The 23,091-nt window shown below is 43.8% G+C and overlaps 1 protein-coding gene and 1 pseudogene across 1 annotated transcript in view; one reads left to right on the forward strand and one right to left on the reverse strand.

The window, feature by feature from the left end:
* Nucleotides 1-19,983, reverse strand: part of NSG2 (neuronal vesicle trafficking associated 2) — a 58,071-nt gene extending 38,088 nt beyond the window's left edge. Inside the window, exons 1-3 of the mRNA XM_027084428.1 lie at nucleotides 19,813-19,983; nucleotides 18,770-18,920; nucleotides 3,536-3,619 (exon numbers count right to left, since the gene is read on the reverse strand). Of these exons, the coding sequence (XP_026940229.1) occupies nucleotides 3,536-3,619; nucleotides 18,770-18,898 (213 nt within the window). The 5' untranslated portion in view covers nucleotides 18,899-18,920; nucleotides 19,813-19,983. The remainder of the gene's footprint in view (nucleotides 1-3,535; nucleotides 3,620-18,769; nucleotides 18,921-19,812) is intronic.
* A 2,341-nt stretch (nucleotides 19,984-22,324) lies between these two features.
* Nucleotides 22,325-22,832, forward strand: LOC113608312 (60S ribosomal protein L12 pseudogene; annotated as a pseudogene).
* The last annotated feature ends 259 nt before the right edge of the window (nucleotides 22,833-23,091 follow it).

Genomic DNA, 23,091 nt, shown 5'->3' on the forward strand with positions numbered 1-23,091 from the left:
TGAAGATATTGGAACGAGGGAGGGAGGCATCTTTGCCATCCCTGTGGTTACTTCTGCCACGGGCAGTATCCTGGAGGGGCAGCCCGGCCACTGTTTACCAGCGTTATGCTCTCTAAGATGAACTGGGAATTCTCTGACTTCCAGCCCCTGTGGTCTAGCCGAAATTTCTATCCTGAGCTCCAGACCCGTTACATCCAAGGGTGGCCAGACTGCCTCTGCCCCACCCCTCCCATGGTCCCCAGGCACCTCCCAGTCAATGCATCTCCCACTGCCCGGTCCCCCACCTCCTACCCAGTGGACAGCATCCCACTCCCCCACCACCCCCCGGCTCAGTCAGCCAAGCCAAACACGGAGGAGCCCCTGATGCCCCTTTCTCCAACCAGGAACCATTCTACCTCCATAACAGCCCAGCTGGACCCCCGAGTCCCACTGCAGCTGACAGCTCAGACCCTCAGACGCTTCCTTTTTTTTTTTTTAACATCTTCATTGGAGTATAACTGCTTTACAATGGTGTGTTCGTTTCTGCTGTATAACAAAGTGAATCAGTTATACATATGTTCCCATATCTCTTCCCTCTTGTGTCTCCCTCCCACCCTCCCTATCCCACCCCTCTAGGTGGTCACAAAGCCCCGAGCTGATCTCCCTGTGCTATGCGGCTGCTTCCCACTAGCTATCGGTTTTATATTTGGTAGTGTATATATGTCCATGACACTCTCTCACTTCGTCCCAGCCTCCCCTTCCCCCTCCCCGTATCCTCAAGTCCATTCTCTAGTAGGTCTGTGTCTTTATTCCTGCCTCAGACTCTTCCTGCCTCAGAATCGCCAGCAGCACAACCTCCTCCCTAGGGTGCTGCATCCACCTTCACCCCAGCAGATGCATCCTTCACGTGGCCCAGGGGGAGCTCTCTTTAAGGAAGTGAAAAGCCAGGCTAATAAATGCTCACAGCTCTACAAAAGTAAACAATTTTGCTCCATTCCTCCCATTTTGTTCCAAGCGGCAGGGCCCTCCGCCCACATCTGACAGTCTGTGCTGACAAAGGGCTGCCCCCAAACCCCAACGCCCTTTCTTCCCAACCCCCAGGGCCAACTGAGTCAAGCTGCGTGGGGCACTTCCTCAGGCCCTGGACCCTGACAAGCCACTCATTTTCTCCTGGCTGACTCGCTTCTGTTCTAACCCATAGTTACCCAAAGCAGGCAGCACAGATGAACAGAAAGGCGGGGGGTGGGGCCGGCTTTCAGCACTGGCCCTGCCACTTGCTAGTGGTGAGCAGGTCATATCACTGCTCTGAGCCATAGTTCCCCTTGAAAAAAACGGGATTATATCAGCTTCTCAGGGACTCATGGGCATCAAATATGATAAAATTGCCACATCATCAAAAGTTGCCAACAAAGAGGAAAAAAAAAAACAATGACAACATGGTCCAACACCACGGCTGATAACACAGCCACAAATGACATTTTGAGACATTTCTTTCCATGTCCTTTTTCCTCTGTATACTTGTGGTTTTTTTCATAGTTCCAGCCATAGAAAACATACAATTTTAACCTCTGCTTTTTTCACTCAGCTTCCTCTATGAAGCATTTGCCCAAATTATTGCATGTTTTCATAACCATCATTTTACATGATTGCTAAATAAGGAATAATTCCATCAAAAACTGTAACACTATTTGGCAAAAAGAGCAAATTTTTAAAATATTCTAATTTTTTTCTGATTATTGTAACAATTCATGCTCGTGTAAAATTGAGAAAGTACAAGAAAGATGAAAATATCTCGTTAAGCCCATAATTCAGAGTAAACTAAATACTCTCCCTCCAAAAGTGATTCCTAAGAAACTGCTGAAACAGTCCATCCTATGCATGTGGTCTTACATATGGAATCATGAGAAAGCTGCTGAAAATCTAGCATTGTTTCCAATGCTTCGATTTTACAAATAACACTGCAATAAACATTTCTGTGCATGAATCTGGGCATACTTCTGATGATCTCTGCTGCCAGGAGGACAGGTCAGCTTTACTCCCTGGCCTGATGCTCATACATTATGCACCATGATACTCCTACCCTCCGCTCACAGCTACCTGCTGGTTCTTGCAGATACCTGCATGCAGTTCAGGCCAGGCCAGCGTTCACTGGGCCCATGCTGTGTGCCAGACACTAAAGCTACAGCCAAAAATAAAAGCAATTCCTGCCCTCAAAGAGGGGGTCAACATCCAGGGAAGTCCCACATTCTGGGGGGATGTACCCAGACGTGCCATATTCCCTCCCAGGCTCACACACCCAGCTGCTCTGACACATGTAGCAGGGAGACAGATAGGGACAGAAACGGACCAATATGCTTATCCATGTATAATACATACTCCAACCAAGTATGTATTATACAAATACATACAGACAACCAACGAACGGCTGTTTTCACTTCCAAAGCCCTCAGCCACAGTTGATACAAAATAGTTACTATTAATCGTGCACTTATCACGTATAGATCCAAGTGCTTTGCATGTATTCTATATTCCATTCTCACAGTAACCTTCTATTATCGCCATTTGATAAATGAAGTTTATTGACTAGCTTGTGGCCACATGGCTGGTATGAGGTGGAAACAGGGCTCAAACCCAGCCAGACTGCGTCAGTTTCCATCCACAGAACCACTTATTCTACTGCCTCCATGGCTGATATTGCCTCCTAAGTATCTTTTAGGCCTCTCTCCACTCACCTTCCTTTGCTAAGCCACTATTGTTTTTTTACTTGCAGTAACCCAGCTGTCTCCCCACCCTCCCTCTATTACTCATGTAAAAGCCAGCATGCTTTTTCCAAAAACCCAGTTTAATCATATCCTTCCTCTTCTTGAAGTCCTTTGGGGTTTCTTTCATGCTTCTAGCCTAAAATAATAATTCCTCCATACAGCCTACGATGACTGGGACTGTCTGCCCTCTGCCCACTTTTCATACCTCATCTCTGTCTGGTCCCCACACCCCTCCTAGAGCTGAGCTTCACTGCCCTTATTCCTATTCAATGTTGGGTTCAACTTCCCTCCAGCCTCAGGGCCTTTGCACAAGCTGTGCTCTCCTTAGCCATCTAAGTGACTTCCCCAGGGTACTTCCCTGAGCTTCCTCCATACATCCTCACAGAGCAGCCTTCATGGCTCCTTCACGCAATTCATCACAGTGATATGTATTCACCAGTGCTCCTAGTGACCCGGCCACCAATACATAGAAAATCAACCATTCGGTTTTTACCACTAAGAAGTCAACTTTTCTGTCCCTTTGTCTTTTTTGTATTTGTTGCAATCAACCAATGTCTAAACTTTGAGTTTCTTTATACATTTCTATCACATTTCCTGAAGATTGTGATGGAAAGGCAGAGAGACAGGGACAGGAGGAAAAAGAAGAAATGAGACACATTTATCAATTATCAAATTGTCTGAACATTTCGGAGTAGGAGAGAGGATAACTTGTCCTCAAGAGGCAGAGCTTTAGTTATGTGATTAGACTCAGTGACCCACACCCAGTCTTTCTGTTACACCATCAAGACACTGACCGTAAATTCAGCGATTTTCGGCACCCGGAACTTCCCTTTGTTCTTCTGTTCGGGCTGATATTCCGTTCTTGTCTTCACAATCACCTGAAATGTTCAACCAGTGTTAGCATGCACAGAGACTTGAAAGACTTTTCTGTTCCTTTTCTTTACCGTATATTGCATAAAGATCAGAAAATAAAGAGCCTCCCACTCAAACAAACACAGGAAAATAGAAAATTCAAATCACCCATAATACTTTCCAATTCCAACAGACAGCCATAGGTGACAATTTTGGTCTCACCTTTCCAGTTTTTATATGCATATATATGCACATATTCTGCGTATGTATTTGCTATTTATGCAAATATCTACTTTATGAAACGGATTCATACTTCATTTTATCACACAACACTCTACTAACATTTTCTCCACGTAGAAAAATATACGATTTCATTTTGCCTTTTGATGTAGCTTAATATTTCGTTGTATGCATATACCACAATTAATCTAACCGGTCTTGATGGCTGAACACGTAGGTTGTTTCCACAGTTCAGGGTATATAGACAAGTTATGACGAACATCTTGTAGCAAAACGTTTGCACATATACTTAATTCCAATTTCATTTAGGGACTTCCACAAAGAAAAACATAAAGGTCTACTGAATCTATGGTATCATCTTATTTTTCTGAAGTCTGAATATTTTGCAGAGGTGGTTAATATCTTTTCCAGATAAGCTGTCAACCTGCCAAGACATTTATGGGACTCCATCCCACTGTGTAGGCAAAGTGGAAGAAAAAAGAAACTTGACAGACAATCAATAACTATTGCCAAGTGTCACAGTGTCATGGGTAACACAGAAGATGTCTGAGTCTCGGGGCCTCAGCTGTAAAATATGGACAATAATCATAATCATAACCCCTAGTTAACAAGGCTGTTTTGAGGGTTGAATGAGATGATAGTGGGTAATACTTTTGGAATAATTTATTATGTGCCACAGCTAGATCAAGCCCCCCATATACTTTATCTACATACCACTGCTATTTCTATTCTCCTGAAAGGAAAACTGAAGCACAGAGCTGTCAAGTCACTGGTCCAAGGTCACACAGCTCAAAGGAAGCAATCTTCTAACTATAATCATTCTTCTCATTAGTGCTTAAATTAACCAAATTTTCACTGAAAACTTTCACCAAGTTTTCCTAGAGACAATAGTCAAGTGTATGAACTCCTGCAAGAATTCTTCTATGAAGAATTTTCTTTAAGGTCTGTGAGGCATACCTTGGACAAAATATAGCTCAAAAAGGAAAGGATGGGGAGGAACTACTATTATTGAACATCTACGGTGTGGCACTTAAATATGTTAGTTAAGGAGGATCTGGGTCCCAGCCCATCTAGAACATCACTCCTTCCCTGACATTTAGAACTCATTTGCAAATGTAAATTCTGTTGTTTTGCTCCACCCCCTTTGGATTCTGCTTCTCCAAATATTAAAAAGTGAGCTCTGGCTTCCTTAAAGAAATGGTACAGCTAAACAAGGATGAGGGTTTTGCGGGGGAGTGGGGTGGGGAATGTTCTTTTTATTTTTTTCTATCTCCTGTTCCAAAGAATAGGAAAGCAGAAGCTTCTTTGCCACAAGTAATAAAAATATCCCTCATGCTTTGCAAATTTACTATACAGCAGACACTGAGTGCTTGACATGCACTATCTCACTTAATTCTGTGCTGTGGGGCAAATACTGATACTGTCAATATTGTAGGGAGAGGAAACATTGTGCTTTGGGTTTGAATCCTGGCTCAAGCACTACACCTTCTGTGTCTTAGCTTTCTCATCTGTTAAATGGGAAAATAACCATCACTACCTGGTTGGGTTGTTAGGAGGCTTAAATGAGTTAATATAAGTTAAGCACTCAGACCGTTCATTCAATAACAATGTTTTTTTGAACACTGCCTCTGAGTGCTGCCAAATGTTCTTCCAATAGGTGTCTGAGGCGGATATGGAATCGGGCCTCTCTTGCCCCTGTCAGCCTGCAGGTCCTCCCTATCCAGCCCTTCGAGAGCAAGGCAAGGATTTCTCAAGAACAATACTGTTCAAGCATGGTCTGAAAAAAAAGGTTTCAAGGATGAATAGAAGTTTCCTGGGTGAACAAGACAAGATACTTTATGCAAAGTGAACCACATGGTCAAATAAACAGAAGTGTAAAATAGCATATAATCTACACATTTGGCCGTTTTGGTGTTATGTGAACTTCAGTGTGTTAGTGAGAGTTAAGAGCTAATATAAATGTAAGAGTAAATGCCAAGGCACGGTTCACAGGCTAAGTGTTTCTGTTAGAAACTCACAACATTCTGGGAAGGGCCAAATGAAACAATGTACGTGCAGGTGCTTTGTGAACTTAAAAGATATTCTACAAATTGTAATGATTAAAAATATTTGGAATAGCACTAGATCAACTGACAGGCTATGAAGTACATTGAAAATTTAGATGTCTGATCAGTTCTCTGAATCCACATTTTTAGAAATATTCACAAACTGGAAATTATAGTTTCTTCTCCCAATTCCCCATGTTGTGTGTGTATATATATCTAATGTCTGTCTGTATATATATATATATATATATATATATATATATTATAATACATCTCAATGTCTATTTCTAAGATAGTGAATTTCCTGGTCAGTGTGCCATGTGACCTATAAGCCTTAGGGCAAAAACTGCCTTTGCCTTTTATGATAGACAGCATTCTAAGACGGTCCCCAAGCTTCCCACCCCTGTGTACATGCACTGTATAATCTCCTCCCTCAAGACTGAGGACAGGACCTGTGAATATGATGGCATAGTCACTCCCATGAGTATGCTATGCAAACTCGGTCACAGCAGACTGGAGAGAGATTGTCTTGCTGGCCTTGAAGAAGTAAGTCAACATGTTGTGAGAGGGCCATGCAGCTAGTACCTGAGGGTGGACTCTAGGAGTTGAAAATGACCCCGATCAACAGCCAGGTCACTCAAGAAAATGGGGACTTCAGTCCTACAACCAAAAGTAACTGAATTCTGCCAACAACCTGGACCCTAAGAACCAGATGAGAATGCAGCCTAGCTGACAGCTTGATTTCAGACCCAGGAGACCCCTGAGCACAGAACCCATCTAAACTGTGCCTGAACTTCTGACCTATACAAACTATGAGATAATAAACTTGTGTTGTTTTGAGCCACTAAAGCTTTGATAATTTGTTACATAGCAACAGAAAACTAATATGCCTTCCCACATTGCAAAGTCCATCTCAACCATCTCCTAGCTTGAGTCCTTCATTTCTAGATCCTTAGCCATCAGACTGGTCTCAAGCATAACACCTCAAGTGTTAAGAAGCATTTAGCTTCTTAGTTCTTAGGTTCTTCTTAAGCTTCTTAGTCTTTCCCTCTGCCCCTTTATTTTTATAAACATCTTTCCCAAAACTTCTCAAAAAGCCCTAAACCATTTATATCATTCCATGTAACTTTTAAAGACCTCATGCAGTGGCCAACATGTTGAGATAGGAGCCAAAACTAAACAAATATTACTGTTGGAATGAGACAATGAATAACCATTACAGCCAATATCATTATAATTGTCATAATAAATATTTTGTGGTTGCTTCTCTAACATCCATTTCCTTCTTCAATCCAAAACCCCCACCCCCCACCGCCCGATATTGCTTTCAAGAACTCACCCCTGTCCCATGTGGTTTGGTGGAACTGATGACTTCCTTGATGGTGGGGATGGACCCTAATTAGGTTAAACCAATCAGAGCATATTATTCTGTTGATCACAAAATTTGATTGGCTCAGAGATGGGCATGTTACCTAACTTGAATCAAAGAGATATGAGGCAATACTGACTGGGAACTTGGGGGAAGACACCTCCTTGCTCTTTATGAGTGTTCCCTAAGGAACATGTTCTTCCTCTGGATGGTGTGGTGAGGACTTAGTTCTGAAAGTGCTGAAGCAATTGTTGCTACTATGGGGAGGAGCCAGGATGAGGTCAAAGGCAGCATACAAAAGAGGGCAGAGCCAAGAGGAGCCCAGAGAAGTGGAGATGAGCCCTGATGACACCCTGCCCTCTAGATCACACCTTGCCTGAAACAAGACACATGCTGTACCCTGCAGTCATGGGGGTGGGGAGGGGGGCAAATATATACTCTTTGAACCTTAATCCAATTTAGGTTGTGTCTTCTAGTACTTGAGGTGAAAAGCTTTCTATCTGATAGAAATGTGTTCCAAGAAAAAAATGAACTGAAAAACTATTCGAATTTAGTAAGATGTTCAAGTACTAAATAAGTATAACCAAACCAATAGATTTTCTCTGCACCAGCAAAAAATCACCTCAAAATATGATGAATCCACCAAAAGATACACACAACAATGTTCATAGCCACTTTTTTTTTCATAATAACACAGAACTGAGAATAACCCAAATGTCTATTAACAGGAGAATGGATAAATTGTGGTGTATTCATAAGATGGAATGCTACACAGCAATGCTACATAGACATGGGTGACTCTCACAGACAGTATTATATTGAACTAAAGAAATCTGATACAAAAAAGTATTTTTTTATGTCTTGTGTGATTTCATTTATATCAAGTTCAATATATATAAAATAATTTATATATTATCTGAATAAATGTATATATTTAATACGCCATTTACCATCTGCAGGAGTGATGCTGAGTTTAGGCAGAGTTGGGGTCATAGCCCTCCTTCAAATCCATATACTACTCTGCCCTGAACCCCTATGAGATGTTGCTTATGCCCTGAGTGAGTTTCTAATGAAAACACTTCTTTTGGCTTCAGAACACTTCTCAAACCACTGAGTTCAAACTAGGACAACAGACAGGTTGACTGACCCTGCGTCAGTCCTCAGTCATCTGCTCCTCTCTTTAGCTATACCATATTTTCTCCAAAAGCAACCCAGGTAATATTTTACCTTTGCCCCTAAGGAAGTGTTAGCTCATTAGAACCCCTTCTCCATGTCAAAAGCAGGTCTTTGCCTACTTGCCTGGAACAAATGTGCAGGCCGCTGGCCTCATCTTCTTTGACCTCTCAGTAATATTCTTTGACCACTCACTCCTCCTTAAAAGTCCTCCTCCCGGGTCCATGGCGTTCTCCCCGCTCACCGACCAGCCCTCCTCAGGTTCCTCCCGCCCTGCTTGACTTCTCAATGTTAGAATCTCTCAGGGCTAGGTCATGGGCATGCTTCCTTCCTACAAGTCCCTTCTGAGTGTTCTTACTCCCATCATTTCCAAGTCCATCTTTATTCTCATAAGTCTCAAATTTACATCTCCAATTCGGACCCCACCCAGCACTCAGATCACCCTACTGGACATTTGCCCTTGGATAGACACACATAAATTTACCATGTCCCCAGCAAAGCACTTGGGTTCCCTGACCCACTTTCCCCAACCATCTTGCCCTCAACAATCTCTTCCCCGTGTAATCGCCAGATAAGAAAATAGCAGCATGATATGTCATTGTTTATGTCAAGTCATATACAGGAATCTCTCATGACCCGTCCCTTCCCTTCAGTCTCCAAATCCATTCCAATCACCAGTTCCTGCTTCCTCAAAAATTTCTCTCAAATAAACCCATTTGTCCAGTTACATTGCCAACACCCTAATCCAGAGCATCATCTTCTCTCCGCGAACTTTTGCTCTGAGAGCTTCCTCGTTTCCGTCCTTGCCTCCCCAAACCCAAACAAAAAGAGATTTCTAGACCAAGACAGCATCATAAACCAGCAAACATTCAGAAGACATCCAGGAGGCTGGACCTGGGAAAACCACAAAGAGGTAGTTTTGAGTGGCCAGGGAACAGGGCAGGTGAAGTGAGCGATAAACAGAGGCTCTGAATGCCATGCCTAGCATCTTGAAGATGAACTTGAGAACAGTGAGGAACTGAGGAAGGATTATAAACCAGAGAATGGCTTTCCAGGTGTGCATTACACGTAGAAGAAAAGCCTCTGGCACAGTGAAGATACGCTGGAGAGATGTAGAGAGCAGGAAAAACCAGCCCTACAGTTACTGGAATCAACCAGCTATTGGGCATGTCATGGAGCGTGGTGTGCTGCTCCCATGGACTGGAGCCAGAAACAATTCCCTTCTACAAAAGGAGATATAGTAACAGTCAATTTTTTTTAGTACTATGAAGGGGAAAGCATAAGAAATGTTAGCCAATCGTTATTAATTGTACCTTGGAGGAATCAGCTTGCATACGCAAAGAAAGAGAGAGAAGAGAAAATAAATTTGCAAAGAAAGGGTCTATTTTCTGCAGTTGAAAAAAAAAGTGGAGCAAAACAGAGCCCTGAGCTCCTTGATTAATAACAGAAATGGGAGGAAAAAGTGGAGAGAGGGGAGGAAAAAATTCTTTCTACTCTTGTTATTATTAAAAGTGGGGTTTTATAGACACTTGGGAGAATGAAACTCCAGGTTTTCAAATATCATTGTGGATATGGGCAAAGAAATAAATTTGTTTTCTTTTCATATCAATACATCAGTCCCCATTGTTCGGTCAGCAGCTGATATGAAGAACATAATTTAACATAATTGGCATTGTGAAAATGGGATAAATTATTCATCCCAAAAGGACCCCTCATCTGGATATATTCCCCCTTTGCTGGCAAGGCCAGATAATACATGGTGGTTCAGATGGTGCAAAGTACAGATCATAAAAATTTAAAATACTACTTCCCAGGATTATCAATAATGAAGAGGTTCGTACATGGAGAGGCCCCAGGATTGGCAGGAACAATAAATAAAAATGCAGAAGTGCTGACAAGGAGCATGATTGTATTTTTATGAGCTGGACTTGCACAGGCCAAAAATAGACCTAAGCTGTATCCTTCGGCTCATTCCTGCAGCAAAGAGAGAAGTTCGGGGCAGTACAATGAAAGGCTAGCCCCTGAGCACCTCTTGTGTGCCAGACACTGACCTACAGGCCCTACTGATGTGTCCTCAGTTAGTTCACACAACCCCCCTCTCCGATCCTCACATCTCTCCTTTAAGATCATTATTATTCTCATTTTTCAGATGAGGAAATTTAGCCTCAGAGACTTCAGTCACTTACCTGTGATCAAATGACTGGTAAGTGGTTGAGCTGGTATCCAAACTCAAGAACACGTTGCTTTTTTCTATCATTTTTTTAAGGTACCCACTATGTGCCTGGCACTGTACCAAAAGCTTTACATCCTATATCTCAGTAAATCCTCCCAATCACTCGGAGGTAGGACTGATTATCCCCATTTCATAGGAACCTGAGTCTCAAGGAGCAGAAATGACTTCACAACCTCACATAACCACTAAGAGGCAGAGTCAAGGCTTGAACCTGAGCGTCTGGCTCAGATCAAGAGCCGCTAGTAAGGTCATCATTCAAAACTCGTAACACTCAAACTCTGATCCTATGGCACCTGATGCTCCCTAAATGCTATTAACTGAATGAACAAATGAATGAATCCTTCATCTAAAGAGACAAGGTGAAGTCACCCCAATGGGGCCTGAGTACATAGTTGGGAACCTTCTCCCATTGACTGCCTCACTCCTCAACCCACACTCCATCTCTTTGCGTTCGAGTCTTTCCCTGGACCCTTGAAGTTTGGTAGTGGGCCCAGAACACAAGGTAAAATGTCAGTGCTCAGAGTACATGAGTGACAGTGTTGTCCAATCCCACCCATTCACCGACGGGGACATGGAAGCCCAGAAAGGGAGAGGGATTTGCTGCAGGTCGCACAACAAGGCAGTGTCAGAAGTAAGACTCTAGTATGGACCTGCTGACTCCCAGTCCAGGGCTCTTTCTGTGGAATTGAGTCTGTTTTACTTGCTGGGCCTTTGATTTCTCAGGGCAGAATGGAAGGCTGGCCAGTATGGCCTCAAATGGATGGTCTAGCCCAATAAGTCTATGACTCTCCAACTCTCAGGCAAGGCACAGAATTGGGCAAGGTGAGCGACTCTTCATTGGCGCCTACAGGGACGGCCAGCTCCTGCTCTGAGCAGAGGCTAGCTGCCCGGGGCCGGAGTCACTACAGCAAGGCTGGCCCACAGCTCTGGCACCCAGGCCTGTCCCCTATAGGGCAAGGCCCAGCCCACCTCTCTGCTCAAGCCTTCTTACAGCCTGGGGCCAGCCCCGTGCACTTCAGGAAAAACAATCCTGATTCTGGGACTGAACTGATGATGATGATAACAGCAACAACCATAATAGCAACCTAGCATTAAGCAGTTACTCTCTGTCGGGCACTGTGATAAACATTCGATATGCATTTTCTCATTTTACCCTTTAAACAATTCTTAGAGGAAGATATTGCTGTCCTCGTTTTAACAACGAAAAAACAGAGAGACAGAGTGGTTAGTAAACTGGCCCAGGGTCACACAGCGAGTAGGTGGTGGAATTAGGATTCAAATTCAAACTGCATTGCTATAATGCATGTGCATCTATACAGACCTCCCTCTACATGCAGGGGCACTAGCTCGTTCCACAGTGGTCTCTCCGTGTGTGAACGTGAGCAAGTATGTAAGTCACTTCAGCTCTCTGAGACTGTTTCACCATCTGTGAGATGGAGGTGATTTTTTAAAAATAGAAAATTTGATACATGCTCATGGTAAAAAAATGTATGAAAATTGTAGAATAAAAGTTTTCAAAGGGACCCCAACCACTCCATCCATACTCTAACCATCTAATGGTTTCTTGTGTGTCTTTTCAAGACTATTTTATGAATTATAAGAATGAAACATACACACGTGTTTCCACAAATGGGATCACTCTATACCACACTCTTTAAAGTTGTTTTAACAGAGCAATGTGTCTGTTGCTTTTTCCACATTAGCGCAAACACAAGCAAATCTGTCTCATCCTCATAACAATTGCTTACTATTCCACATCCATGCACCAGGGTTTGTCCAACCACTCCAATCTCATGGAACATTCCAATTGTTCTCCCTCTCTCTCTCTCTCTCCCTCTCTCTCTCTCTCTCTCTCTCTCTCTATATATATATATATACACACACACACACATATATATATATATATGCCTTTGCATACTTGAAAAACATACCCATAGAATAAATTCCTGCCAGTAGCAAACATACCAACTAAATAGGATATACAGTTTAAATTTATAAACAATATCCAAATGCCCTCTAAAAACCATTGCATCCCATTATATAACCAACCGGAGTGCAATGAGAAGATCTGCTTTCTCCCAGTGTTAGCAACACTTGGCACTATTACTTTTTTTTTTTTGCCAATCAGATAGGTAAAAATTTATGTTTCATTAAAATTATATTTTCAAATTATAAATAATTTTTAATCTGCTTATAGGTCATTTTTTGTCTATTTTCTGGAATCACCTAGTCAAAGCCTTTGCCCAAGTTAGGGTGATTTATAGTCTTGTGAGTCTCTGAAGAGCAGAACGAGGGGGCTCAATGAGCCTGGAATCGGCAGAGACGTGCATTCTCTGCTCCCCAGGGAAAGGCTGACAGTTCTCTGATCCTGTGTATCAGGCAGAAAAAGAAACCCTCTAGTGAAGCCATGAGAATGACCAAGAAGGCATGGAGGACTCAGTGACAGGAGCAGCATCTCCTTTGCCCAACATCCTTCCAGATCCGTCCTGTCGGACCCCTGCTCCCCCGCTGTTGAAACCCCATCCTTCTCAGCATGTCTCACGTTTACAGTCATCCTCCAAAAATGTCACCTTCGGGAGACATATTCCGAATATCCAGTGAAAGAAAGGAAACTCTATCAATGAGCACCATCTTTGTGCCATTAGACAATTTTCACTTTTTGTTTTTTTCCTCACAGTAACCCGGTTAGGTAGCTATTATGTTCATTTTACAGAAGGAAAAAAAAAAAAAGCCCAGAGATGCCAAGCAACTTGCCTAAAGCCACACAGTACATAATTAGTTTAGCTGAGAGTTGAATCCAAGTCTCTAAGACAACCAAGCACATGCGCTCTACCACACAGAGTGAAGGGTGCTAAACATCAGTAATTGATATTTTAATGTCTGCGTGCCTTTCCTCCCACAAGCAGGTGAGCCAACGTCCTCTAGGATGTGTAAAGACTTAGTAGAAAGGAAAGGTACATTTGCTTAGGGCCTGGCAGCTGGCTTGATGAATACACAGTTCATCTGGGGCTTTGCCAAGGTGGGGTTGTGCCGGTCTGTGGCTTCCTTTCCGCAGACCAGCCATCCCTTAGCTGGCATTTCCCAGCACTCTTGGGTGCAGATCTTGGCTGCACTGTTTTCTTTTGGTGTGTCCTAGGACAGCATTCCCCTTCTCTGAGCCTGTTTTCCATGGTTACAACCTCACAGAGGAGTTGTGGGGACATGTGGGTTATCGCGGTCACTTAGGTAAACCAAAGGCACGTCCTGGAAATTGATATCTACAGACTGATGTTCCAGCTTCTCAAGAGCTTGCTCCCATGACCTAGAGAGAGCCATCAGATTGCTTAGATTCAAGTGGAAAAATTAAGCCCAGCCTTACCCTAGGCGAGGGGCAGGGGGCCTCGTTCAGCCAGCATTTCCTGCTGCTCGCCATATGCCAGGACTAAGGGTACAAAGATGAGACAGAGCCAGGACCCTCAGGCCTAGTAGGAAAAGCTCCTCAGTGCTGACCCAGCACCAAGTCTCCATCAATCCATCCACCTCCCCATTTCTGCTGCCACCGTCCTAGAACCCACCACCACCATCCCTTTCATGAGCACAGCAGTAACCTTCTAGCTGATCTCCTGCCCCCCACTCTTTTCTTCCACCATACATGGCCAGGGCTGGGAGGTTGGTGGTACTGCAAGAAACCCAGTAGCCTCTGTTTTGGGGACATTTCTCTGGTGCTGCCTCATTTGGAAGATGGATTGGAGAAAAGAGGAAGAAGAGACCAGGAGACCAAGCATGAGTCCCTTGGCCCTAGGGTGGCCCACTGCAGCCAGAGGAATCTTCCTAAAATAGAAATCTGATCCTGTTACTCTCTTCTTTAAGCCTCTTCAGAAAAATGCACGGGGCCCCTCATGAGCTGGTGCCCACCCCACGTCATCTCCCAAGTCTCTCCCCCTCCCTCAGCTGACCCAGCCAACCCAACCTCCGGACTGTTCCTCCCATTCCCTCAGTGTCTGTCCACATGCTGGTCCCTCTGCCCCCTACTCCCCTTACCAACCCATCCTCCATCTCTCAGCCAGGGCTCCTTCCTCAGAAGGACCTCCCCTGACCATCCTGCCATCATAATTTAATCCCCTTAAGTCTTTTTTTTTTTTTTTTGACGGTACACGGGCCTCTCACTGTTGTGGCCTCTCCCGTTGCAGAGCACAGGCTCCGGACGTGCAGGCTCAGCGGCCATGGCTCACGGGCCCAGTCGCTCCATGGCATGTGGGATCTTCCCGGACGGGGGCACGAACCCATGTCCCCTGAATCGGCAGGCAGACTCCCAACCACTGCGCCACCAGGGAAGCCCAATCCCCTTAAGTCTTAGCGTCTCTTAACAATACAGCACCTTATTCTTTCCTTAATAGCCCTTCTTGCAGTTTGCATCTCTGTATTTCTATTTGTGTGCCGGCTTGTTTGAAGTCCCTCTGCCCGCAACGGCCATGCCTGACTCTTCATGGCTGTATATGCATAGCTTAGCATAGGGCCTGGCACATAGAAGTGCCCAATAGACATGCTGGATGAGAGAGTGAGTACCTTCCAGTGTAATAAGTATACATGCACAGTCCCGCTAGCACTGGGTAGGGAAGGAGCCCTGGAGGCCATGACATTCTCTCTGCAGGATCGCCCCAGGCCCCACTTGCATGTCCAGGAGAACTCAAGAAGAAGCCATGGCCGCAGATGAGGGAATGCGGAGTTTGAGGAAGCACTGCCTGGGGATGGGAGGCTTCTTGTTATCGAAGGTAGCACGGTGCAGAGGGGAAAGCTGTGGTGTCAGGTGCACCGGGGTTCCAACCCCAGCTCTTCCACTCTCTCTGTGAAGCTTGGACAAGTCACTCCATTGATCTGAGCCTCAGTTTCCCCAGCAGTGAAATGGGTGCACTAACAGCCACCTCACAGGGCTGTTGGGAAGATTAACTGAAACGACAGCTATGAATGCCCTGCATGGCCCATTCCTAGCCCAGAGCAAGGGTTTCAGACATGCTCGCCCTCACTGCTTAGCCTCCAAAAGCTTTTCCCCAGAAACTCGCATTCCATACTAAAGAGTATGTAGTGAACAAGATAATTGTCAGTATTACACACCAAGCACACTCTGTATTTTACCTTTTCAAGAGGAAAACCCATGATGTAACATTGGGGCTAAATATACTTCTTTCTGATAACCTTTTTAGCTTCAAACCCTCACCATCTGGCTGGACATAGTGAGAGAGCTGACAACTGTGTCAGAACTCACCTTGCCTTCTCTACATCCCCTTGAGGTTGAGTCCCCCCTCTACCCACAAGGAGGCTGAGGCTGAGGCAGTTAGAGAACCTCACTCAAGTCCTCAGCCAGGGTAGGCTCATAAAAGGTAGAGCACTGAACCCCCCAAGAGAGGGGCTTCCGAGTCTGTGCTGGTAAACACAACACTGCTCTCAGCATTTGGCTTCTTGAGTGGAATTTACTGTTAACACATCTGTTCTAATGTCAGGGGAAAAAGCCTGGTTTACTCTTGTAAATATTATAAAATCTAAATCCTAGCACAGAAAACTCACAGGAGTTGAGCTGAGGTTGGTGACGGAGCTCTTGCTAGAGTCCAAGTTTGGGGACTCCCAGACCAGCTGGCTCCCTATTCCTGCTGAGGTGGAAGGTTCTAGAACAGCGCTGCCTGGGCTCTGGGTTCTCCAGATTTTGCCAGGAGGCTTACCAACTCTGCGCTTTGGGAAGTGACTTTACCACTCCATGCCTGAGTTTTATCATCTTTAAAAACTGGATCAAAGTAGCAACTCCCTTATTAGGTCCTATTAACTATTGAAAGGATGAAAGAACATTGTGTGTGTGTGTGTGCGTGTGTGTGTGTGTGTGTACGTACTTGTGATTTACAACAGCATCTAGCATTTAAGAAGCACATGAAAATGATAATTTTTATTCTCTTATGGTTAGTTTTGTGCCAGGCACTTTATTTATAAGACCACATCTAACTTTGCCCCAACCACTGTGAAGTAGGTGTGATCCTCCCCACGTCATAGAGGAGAACACTGAGGTCCGCCTGGTACAAAGACTTTATCATGAACATCAGAGTGAGTCTGTGATGTGCCCCTGTGGCAATGTGTCCCTTTAGGGATTTGCATCTTACGGGATACTTTGGTTTGCTTTCCATGCATGCAAGTCCACAATGTATTATCTTCGGGCTTTGGGACATCTGGACCAGATGCTCAGTGGTTATCAGGTGTGTCTCCTCTCTCAAGGAAAGAAAGAAGCCCTTGGAGGTGGGAAATGGGGTGGGGAGAAAGGGGAGACAGAGGCCATGATATCTCTGGATGACCCGCAGATGTGTGTAGAGCTAAGAGGAGAAGTGACCTCACCCCAATCCCTTTTCCTTGCATACCTGTCAGGGACATACAGATCTTCGAGACTGTAAAGGGTAAAGATTCTTCCTGAAACTTCACAAAACCTTGAGAGAATATTCCCTCTGCTTCTCCTCAATCTCCATTACATCTGGGATCAAATTCCATCATTGCCACTTACTCCTTCTGTGAATTTGGATAACTAACCAAATTTCTCTGGTCCTTCACCTTTTGCCCACAAACGTGGATGTATAATCCCTGGGTAATGTGCATCTAACACAGTGGCGCTCAACTTTGGCTACACACAGGAGTCACCTGGGAAGATTTAATTAATATTGACACCTGGGTCTCACCCCCAGAGATTCTGATATAATTGCTCTGCTACAGATATCAGGATTTTCAAAGGCTCCCCGGGTGACTCTAATATGCAAGTCAAAAACTGAGAACCTCTGTTGTACAGGTAGCCAATACCCAATTAATACTGTTCCTTCACATTTCTTTAGTGCTAACTGCCTGTTCAAATTTTATTTTCAAAAGGTCTTACCAGTTTCTCAGAATGGCTCAAGGATTCTTTATTTCTGCCACCCTTATGCACATTTTCATACTGACAACCTCTGCACTTTCAAAACAGATGACTCAACCCTTAGCCAATCAGCCAGGACATCTCTCTAGCTTCGGCTCCTCTTCTGTTCATTGGATAGAGCCAATTGGTTAAGACACACAATGCCCTCCTGGAGATGCCGATGAGAAAAATCAAACAAATGGAATGGTCCATTGTTCACTCTTCAGCAAGGGAACCTCATCATTTGCCTCCCAAGCTCTCTCTTATGGGAGGTAAACGCTCACATTGTAAAACCCCAAGTTCTCTCACATGGATCTTAAACACTATCCTTTCTCCCACCTATGTCCGTGGGCTAACTCCACCACTTTTGTATAATTGCTCACCTCCATTCCTCATGGACTACTCCCATGTCAGGAGACGTGCCATCAGCCAGCCACTCATTTCCAGCCACGCCCCCGCCAAAGACGCTCCACTTCAGTCATGCTATTTCCCCAAAGCTCTCCATCCTTTGCATATGTGTGCCCTTTGCCTTAAATGCCTTTTCCTCCAATGGTCTACCCGGGAGGTTTTTACTCACCTTTAAAAGCCAAATTCAAATGTTCTCCTCTGCAGCTTACCTAATCTGTCCTCCCAGTCCCCTCTCTGCCACAACAGGGTTTAGTTTTTTCCACTCCTGTGCTCTCACAATCTTTGTAATGCTCAGGCACTGCATTTACCATGATGCTTTATATTAATTTAAGCGTTATCCTGAATAGGGATTTCGTAATGTGTCTTTTTATAACCAACTTGCAGCATAGGAATGGGGCCTTAGGAGGCGCAAACTAAATGCCTGCTGGACTGCATCCAATTCTCTGTCCTCAAATCTGTAGCAGTCAATTTTTGAAACACCTTCCCAAAATAATCAAGACAATTTTCTCTTTCATCATCTAGAAGCTTATTAGTATTCATCTACTATGATGGAACTTTTAAGAGGAAAGATTATTTTCTTGCCCATGTATGTATATGTGAACAAAAAAAAATGAATAAACACTTACCATAAATCTGAAATAACATAAGAGATGTCATGTCTCTGGAAGGAATAACTACATTTTACAAGATAGGGAATGTATTTGGCTGATGAGGGAATGAAAGGGTTTGGGGGAGGTGGAATTTTTTGCTGCTTTATTTCCTGGGAAGGGGGGAGCATGGGGGGGCTGATGAGGAAAAGAGCACCTGCTTTACCTTTTCCGGAGCAGGTAGCTGTAAGTGATTAACCTCCAAGGGAGTGATGAGAGGGACGGTCTGGAAGCCATCCTCAACCGAAGGCGGCTTGGTTCCCTTCTCACTGGGGTTACTGTTCAGCTTCACCATCCTTACGCCTTTCTTCCCAGACCTAAGGCAAGCAGTGGGATTCTAGTTACAGTGGGAAGTGAGGCAGGAAAACAGAGGGCTGACGACAGAGAAAATAGCGCTGTCCTCAACAGTTCCACTCCAGCAGCTTCAGTGTACAGATCACTCATCGATCTTCCGCTAGATTTCCTGACATGATTCCCATCATCCAGTAAAACTTCTTTAATCATCCAGATATGCCACCAACCCACGGCACTTAAGAGCCTTCAAATTTGAGAAACTCAAGGAAAATCCTAGGCTCACGTACAAAACATACAATCTTAAAAAAATATCCAAGACACTAGAGCTAACATAATCATATAATCTCAGTGGAAAGCTTATTCTTAGTGAAAAAATAAATCCTATTATTCTGGGTCGCCCTGCAGTATGATAAATTTCACCTTACCATCTTGGTTGCTATTTTATTATGTTGTTGTTTTTTTTCCATTAATCTCCCTAGAATACAATAAATACATTCAATGCCCCTATGTGTAGTGTACCCTTTGACTCAATATGTAGGTTGTACAGGAGATACAATTTCCTAAAACAAAAAAGGTTTGGCTTGAACCTGATCCTGTTATTCAGCCATGGAATGCCTCCATTTCCTCAATAGCAAAGGGCCATTTTTTTTTTTTTTTTGGTTCCATGGAAAGTTAGCAATCCCCATATTGCAAGATTGCCAACTAAATAAACAAATCACATTTATTTCTTTCCAGCTCCCTTGGAAGTGAAACGGTGATCCCACCCCAGCCCCAGAAGCCCAGCACAACTGAATTTTTCTTGTCAATCCTGCTGATGGAATGTTATTAGACAAAATAGGATTGTTGTGGGAGTGAAAGGGAAAGGGTTGGAGGACATTGGGGAGTGGTTTATAGCAAAAACAAATGCCTACTTACTGCGCTGCACTCTTGAGGGGTCAGAGCAGATTCAAGCCAATTTGAAGAGGAGGAGGACGGCCAGGAGTCCTCCCTCCTCAGCCGGAGCTTGTGGTGCTGAAAGGACAGCGCCTTGCGTGCGTCTGGAGTGAGAGCTTCTGAGAGCGAGGCGCAAGCGAGCGGGCTCCTCGCAGCTGTCTGCCTGCTTGCTCGCTCGCTCGCTCGCGCCCCCTCCCACCGGGAAACGGGCTCCCACACCATCTGTCATCTGGCACCACCTGCTGTTTCTCATGCATGGCCACAACCACAGGATGGAACAAAATGGTTTCAAAAAAGTGGGAGGGATTCTGGCCATAAAAAATAAATACGCACCATATTATAAGCAATCCTTGAGCCTTTAGAAAAACTGGAGAAGGAGGCACATTCATTAGGAGAACGGACCACTCCTAAGATCCTCCAGAACAAAATCATGAAACAGAATTGTTCAGGACCTGCATCGTGCTCTGACCTGTGTAAGGAGAGAAGGAGAACTAATATTCATTATCTCCCATGCAGTGGGGACTTTCCCAGGCTTTTTCAGACTATTTCCCTCATTTGCAAATTGTGATTTCTAAGAGTACCTACATGATGGGGTTAGTGTGAGGTGTGAATGTGATAACTTGGGGAAAGCATTTAGCTCAGAGCAGGGTGCTTGGCAAGCAATGCATAAACATAAGCTCCTATTCTCACAATGCTACTGTCATCATGCAGGTCAGCTAAGGTCACAGAGCTGGTATAGCACCAGGAACTGGGATTTGAGCCCCGATCCATTGCTGTCAAAGTCTGTATGCAGTCCATGACATTACGGGGCTTCCAGGTTGGTGTGTGGAATCAGAGAGGGCAAAGTCCTAGTGTCAGCTCTACGAAATTCTGGCTGTGGGGATCTTAGACATTTTGCATTCACTCTCCAAGACTCCCTTTCTTTATCTCTGATAATAACACCTCCCTTGTAGACTGGTTGTGAATATGAGAAGAGATTGCACTCAAGGAAACCCCTTTTAGTTCAGGGACAGGGATCTGAATGGCTGAATTGTTTCATCCCTGGGGGTTGCTCTTACATGCTCTTCAAATCCTCCGAGGTCAAGGCTGTTTCCACTGGTTTCTCCCAGCTGTGTCCAAATCACATTCGGCCATTCATTCCCAGCTGCAGTGCTGTTTATGAGGCACTTCATGAGGTCTTGGCATTAGTAATAGCATCCCCTTTCACTTTCAAAAGTATCCTGGCTTGCACGATAAATTATTTGGTCACCTTAGCTGGCGTTCACATACTGAGCATATAGTCTCCTAGCTAAAAGGCCTGGAGAAAACATATACATTACCTGTACTGTTTAGGAATGAAATGTGTGTGTGTAAAAAGAGAGAGATGTTTCTGAGACAATAGAGGCTCTACTACATCAGAGCTGCATAGGGCACCTCTGTTAATAGAGGTATGCATATATATGAGAAGGAGGTATTCCAATAAATGTTAGTCCCCCACTCCCTGCTTTTCCAAAGACCTGGAGGATTTTCAGGTGTAGGCATTGACTAAGGACAACAAAATGTAGACAGCTACATGGAAACAATTGTGAACACTTGTATTTGATTCTATTATTGCTGCCTCCAAAGGAAAAGGGAAGTCCCTTCAACACCGCTGGTGATTGATTCACAAGCAGAAACTGTGCCTTTAATAACTCTAAGCCACAGGCCCTGAGAGTTTAGTAAGGTCCAGGATAAGGGCCTGTCTCATGGAAATGGAAAATCCAGGCTTCCTTATATGTGAGGACAGGAGAGAGGGTGCAGAAAGAAACAGGGGGCCAGAGTGATGTGGAGAAGCCCCTTGTTGAAGAATTATATTGAGGGGCGCTAAATATAATAGACTATTATTCTCCTGTAGAGCTCTGAAGAAGATGTTTGACAACTGAAAACAAAAATTATGATATTTTCTGATGAGGTCCTCCAAGTATGTAGACATAGATGTAATATATTAGACAACTGCAACATAATAAGTGAAGGATAAAGGGACCAATCTGGTGGTAATATATATTCCACTTGAAGTGGTAAAGTACTGATTCCAACTAAACTGTGAAAACTTAATTATGCTATTGTAATCGCTAGTATAACCAAAAATATACTGAGATAAAGTCCAAAATGTGATATATAAATTTAAATGGAATACTAAAAAAAGTTCAGATAGCCCAAAAGAAGGCAGAAAATGGAAAACAGAGAAACAACAACAACAAAAAGAGAGAACAAGCAGAAAACAAATAATGAAATAGTAGACTTAAATTCAAACATATCAATAATTACATTAAGTGTAAGTGGTCTAAACAAACCAAATAAAAAGAAGAGTTTGTCAAAATGAAGGAAAAGCATGAACCAAATATATATTGTCAACAAGAAACTCACTTCAAATAAAATGATATAGGCAGGATAAAAGTACTGGCTCAGACTTTCAGCTCAAAGGAAGACAAGGTGTAACTCTCTTCTGTCCTCCCACCTCTGGGTTCATCTGACACTAGCTGCCTCTGTCATGCCACCCAAGTGTGACCTCAATGAGATCAAAGTCATGAACCTCAGGTACACCTGTGAGGAAGTCAGTGCCACGTCTTCCCTGGCCCCCAAAATCATCCTGCTGGATCTGTCTCCAAAAAATGTTAGTGATGACATCACCAAGACAACTGGTTACTGGAAGGGTCTAAGGATTATAGAGAAACCATTCAGAACAAAGAGGCCCAGATTGAAGTAGTACATTCTGCCTCTGCTCTGACCACCAAAGTCCTCAAGGAACCACCCAGAGACAGAAAGAAGCAGACAAAGAGTAAGCACAGTGGAAATATCACTTTTGATGAGATTGTCAACATTGCTTGACAGATGCAGCACTGATCGTTAGCTAGAGAACTCTCTAGAAACATTAAAGAGGTGCTGGGGACTGACTAGTCAGTGAGCTGTGATTTGATGGCCTTCATCCTCATGGCATCATAGATGACATCAACAATGGTACAGTAGAATGCACAGCCAGTTAAAAACTACAAAGGAAAATATTTCACTAAAGGATTATTTGACAACAACAACAAAAAAGGAAATGAGATGGAAGAAGACGCATCATGATAACGCTAAGCAAAAGAAAGCTGGAGTAACTATGTTATTATCAGACAAAGTAGATTTCAGAGCAAAGAAAATTACCAGAGATAAAGAGGGACGTTACATGGGCTGAAAGGGTCAATTGACTAAGAACACATAACAATCCTACATGTGCATGAACTTAATAACAAAGCTTCAAAA

Source organism: Aethalodelphis obliquidens, unplaced genomic scaffold, assembly GCF_003676395.1.
Source record: "Aethalodelphis obliquidens isolate GAN/ISIS:26980383/991018 unplaced genomic scaffold, ASM367639v1 scaffold52, whole genome shotgun sequence".
Taxonomy (NCBI): domain Eukaryota; kingdom Metazoa; phylum Chordata; class Mammalia; order Artiodactyla; family Delphinidae; genus Aethalodelphis; species Aethalodelphis obliquidens.